This window comes from Verticillium alfalfae, genomic scaffold (assembly GCF_000150825.1).
Source record: "Verticillium alfalfae VaMs.102 supercont1.15 genomic scaffold, whole genome shotgun sequence".
NCBI lineage: Eukaryota > Fungi > Ascomycota > Sordariomycetes > Glomerellales > Plectosphaerellaceae > Verticillium > Verticillium alfalfae.
The window spans coordinates 1,053,460-1,057,552 of record NW_003315024.1 but is presented as its reverse complement, the minus strand read 5'-3'; the positions used below and the strand labels follow the sequence as shown (position 1 = coordinate 1,057,552).

The following is a 4,093-nucleotide window of genomic DNA, read 5'->3' as shown; positions in this document are numbered from 1 at the left end:
CTCGACCGCTTTGAGTTCGTGATGGCGAGGCAAGAGCCGAGTTGGCGTTGGCCGTCGATGTGCTGTAGTCAGACTCAACAGATAACGAGCGAGGGCCATGGGCACGGTCAGATTTGCAAGGTTTTGCGAAAGAGGCATTGGCCGAAACTGGCGTCGGAGCTGCAGGAACAAGGTCTTCGGGGGGTTGCTCGTCGGCAGCGGGGATGGGGAGACCTCGGCCAGCGCAGACGAGCTGGTATTCGGTCCAGCTGTCATCCTTGTCGTCAAGGCCTCGCCAGAAAGGCGCGATTTTGCGATCGAGCTGGCGATTCCTGGTCAGTAACGTGGCTGACAGATACCAGATATTACGAGGGGTGACATACCTGAAGCTGCCTGACGACTTGCTTATTGAAGTCTTCGGGTCCGGTGTAGACGCCAAGCGTGACCAGATATCCTCCGTCGACATGTTCCTCTTTCATACTCCGTTCACGCTCCTTTTCACGAGCCGTCCTTTCCTTCTCGAGGCGTCTCGCCTCCCTTTCCTGTTTCGTTTCCCTCCGTTCATAGGGCGCCTCTTCTCTGTTGTTAGCTCCCGTTGAGCCCAGGCCAAGAAGATTTAGCTCGCCTCTTGTAAACCGACTTTGCCTATTCCTGCTACGGTCGGAAGGAGGAACAGGTTGCTCGTTCGGTCGGCTGGCGGCGGCGGGCTCATGTGAGGGCGCCTGGGAGAGCCGGCCGGAGGCGCCGGAAGGCTCGGGACGAGACTCCTTTGTATTGGAGTTGCCCATAGTGTCGTGGAGAGGGGAGAAAGGGGACTATTTCGAAAGGCGTGGCGACAGGGTATGGTCTCGATATGTTTACGTCGTAGAAGTCCAGGAGCGCTGGCGCAGCGAAGCCGTGGTAAATAATGCCGGCGCTCGTGTCCAGAGAGCGCGTGTGTGCCGTGTGCGTGCGATAAAAGGACGGCGCGGTCTGCGCAGAATGTGCACGCGGGTTCGAAAAGCCGGGGCAAATCAAGGCGAGGTTGTGAGGCTTGCTGGTGGCAGGTCAAGTGTGCATGGCGCGAGGCGTTACCAGGCGGGCATGGCGACGAGGGCGCTGGCTAGGGCTGGGAGAGAGAGGGGGGTTCAGAGGATCGGGAGTGACCCGGGTATATTGGACTGCGGTGTCGGAGGGGACGATGGACCGTCAGACTTTCGGGGACGAGTCGTTGTTGGCGACGAGAGATTTTCGGAGGGTGAGAGAGAGGTGAAGAGCACGAGGCGGCTCTGCAGTAGGCTCGATCGGACAAGGCCAGACAATGAAAACGATGCGGGCTAGAATTGTTGATAGGGGGAGAGGGACAAAAGGATGTCGTCAATGCAGCAAGGAACCTGGCAGCAGGGCCGCGAGGAGGCAGGGGGAGGGGAGGGGAGGGGAGGGGGGATGAGAGGTGATAGGGCCGTGCTTTGTCGTGTGGATGCGCTGCGGTCTGTTCGGGTCTGCTGCCGTTGGGTTCCCCCGGTCGACTCTGGTTGCTGCGCTGTAGTGGGCCTCAGAGGCCGATGGGGTGGCTGGGCTAGAAGCTCGATGGATGGTGGTGCAGATAGAATGGCAGCTGGCAGCGTGGTGTTGGATTGAGTGGAACAAGACAAGACGGGACGGCTGGCTGTGGGTTGTGTGCTGTCTGGGCGAGTCGATGTGCTCGGAGCGTGGCTTGTTGAGTGAGTGAGTAGCTGACGAGCGCGAGTAGCTGAAGGGCAGGCCCGCGAGGCAAGATGCCGAAAGCAGCCGTAAGGTACGATACCGCAAGGCCGGGTTAATTGTTGACCTAAGTGTTGAGAAGAAGGCAGTCCCATCCACAAACGACCAGCTAGTCGAGCTGCAGCGATTATGGGAAAAAGCAATTTGTCGGAAGGCTTTTCGTTGACCTACCTCGACAGACGATTATGTTCCTTTTCCTTCGCTGGATGATGAGGCGATGGCGATGACAGATGGTACCTAGTACAGCGGAGTCGGCACGGGGTGCCTCTGTTGAGGTACCTAGGTAGGGGGTACTGGCATAGCGGCGAGGCCAGGTGTCTGGGCAGGCACCGGAGCCAGACACAGAGAGGCAGGTACAACGAGGTGCAGTGGGCTTAGCTGCTCACGGCCGAGTCAAGACGGGTCTCGACCCCGAGTTCCACCACTCAGGCGTCATCTGATGACTTGGGCACCACCAGTCTGATGGGCCAGCAAAGAAAGAGCTGGCGTGGCACAGTGGAGAAACCCGCAAATTTCCCCAGGCGAGACTGCCAGAAACCTGCCCCAATGACACTAGCAGTGTGCGCGCACCCCAGCCTGGTCGATCCTCCCCTCGTCCTGGGTACTACTTCCCCTCATTCACCCTGTCCGGGTGCCGCCATGGGCCCTTGCCTGCCTTGCCTGCTTCATCCTGTCGTCACCTCCTGGACCAAGCAGTAACCACCGACGCTCCCCACCTTCCCTCCGAATCAGTTTTGTCATGAGGCTTATCGCTCACGCGGGTACAGCTTATCGCACTTGAGAGTGAATCAGACTCTGGCTGGTTTAGGCATCACAACCGATGTGATGGTCGTGTCTGGGTACCTACCTAGCGACTTACACTGCGTAAGGTACTCATAAATAAGGTAGGCAAGGTGTGCTCTTTGCATTTGATTCTGCCAACCCAAGCTGCTAAGATCGACGCATGCGCCAACTCATCCGATCCCAAGACGAAGCATGGAACTTCCCGGTAACTATTGACAAGCTCTGTCCACCTCCGTCCCTCATGCGTGTCAAGATGATTTTACACAATGCGATCATCAATCGCAGTTCAACGTCGGCATCGTCTGCCGCATCAATTGCACAGCTTCAGGTCGGAGCCCCCTATCATGCTCCGAAATGTGTCACCAGGTCCAAGCTCCCTTGAGCTGCCGAAGTCTGAGATGTGCCTGGTTCGCTTACCTTTGTGCATGTCTCAACGCGGACGGGACGCCTGGCGCGCCTGCACAATGCCGCGTGACAGCCCTTTTCCCCCTTCAGCACTGCTCACATGTCTTGGAGTCTCAGACAGCCGCACAGGTTGTTGACATGGCGAGCATAGATAAGGGCCGCCAGTCCTGCGATGGCGACACAGGTAAGCAAAAAAAAAAAAAAAAAAAAAAAAAAAACCATACACTTCATTACATAACTCTTGCACCTGCCGTCCATTTGAACCTACACTAGAGCCTCCAACCTGACATCCCAGGCGGGCTCTACTTCATTATGGACACATCGCACTGCATCATGATATGTCTACTGCACGGTGCTAGATCACACCCTCGTGGATACGTCATGATAAGGCTCCTCCGCGTCACTTAGTGACTGTGGCGCCAGCAGCCGTTCCGTATCCTCCAGCCCTTGGTGGCCGCCGTCAACCCCCTGCGCCGTCGCAACCTTACCGAAAAGCGCATCCATGTCTTCTAGAGCGATGCCTCTTGTCTCCGGGTAGAAGATGAGGATGATCTGGAAGCGTTAGCTGGCCCTCGAGACTAAGAGCGTTGCTGAACGTCATACCGGAATGCACAGCACGTTGACCACCATGAAGATGAAGTAAACCTTGCTGCCCAGTGCTGCCCGTCCAACAGGCCATACGTGTGACACAATAATGGAGCCGACCGAGCCACCCGATGCCGCGAAATTAAGCCCCCGCGCCCGCACCGACGTGGGGAAGATCTACCGGCGTCAGCAGCTTGGCTTGAACAATGTCGTTTGGAAGCAACCTACCTCGGTATTGTACACCCATGACGCCGGGCCGAAGCCAAGGTTGTAGCCCGGGGCGTAGACAAAGATGAAAATGATACAGATGACATCAGCTACCTTGCTCGAGTTGTCCGGATACGCGATCGGCAGGCCCCCGTTGATCTGCCGTTTTGTTAGCTGGCAGAACCATTTCCGCGCAGGCCCATTGTGCGGGCACTCACCATCATGGCCACGGCCATCACAGAACAGCCCGCCACGAGACACATTCGCCTGCCAAAACGGTCGATGAGAAACATCTCCCACACTGTGAAGCCAATCTTGATGGTCATCTCTGCGGCACCAGCCATCAGGGCTAACTCGTCTCGGAGTCCAAGCGCTTGAGCAGCGTGGGAAG

At 57.3% G+C, this 4,093-nt stretch overlaps 2 protein-coding genes across 2 annotated transcripts in view; both read right to left on the bottom strand.

Moving 5' to 3' along the window:
- Nucleotides 1-767, bottom strand: part of VDBG_09657 (conserved hypothetical protein) — a gene marked incomplete at both ends in the record, with an annotated part of 2,715 nt that extends 1,948 nt beyond the window's left edge. Inside the window, 2 exons of the mRNA XM_003000416.1 lie at nt 7-301; nt 363-767. Of these exons, the coding sequence (XP_003000462.1) occupies nt 7-301; nt 363-767 (700 nt within the window). The remainder of the gene's footprint in view (nt 1-6; nt 302-362) is intronic.
- Nucleotides 768-3,270: 2,503 nt separating this feature from the next.
- VDBG_09656 (ascus development protein) lies at nt 3,271-4,046 on the bottom strand (the record flags this gene model as incomplete). Its single annotated transcript, XM_003000415.1, has 4 exons — nt 3,271-3,462; nt 3,514-3,672; nt 3,724-3,861; nt 3,921-4,046. 4 exons carry the CDS (start codon nt 4,044-4,046, stop codon nt 3,271-3,273), a joined length of 615 nt encoding a protein of 204 aa, XP_003000461.1.
- Between the last annotated feature and the right edge of the window lie 47 nt (nt 4,047-4,093).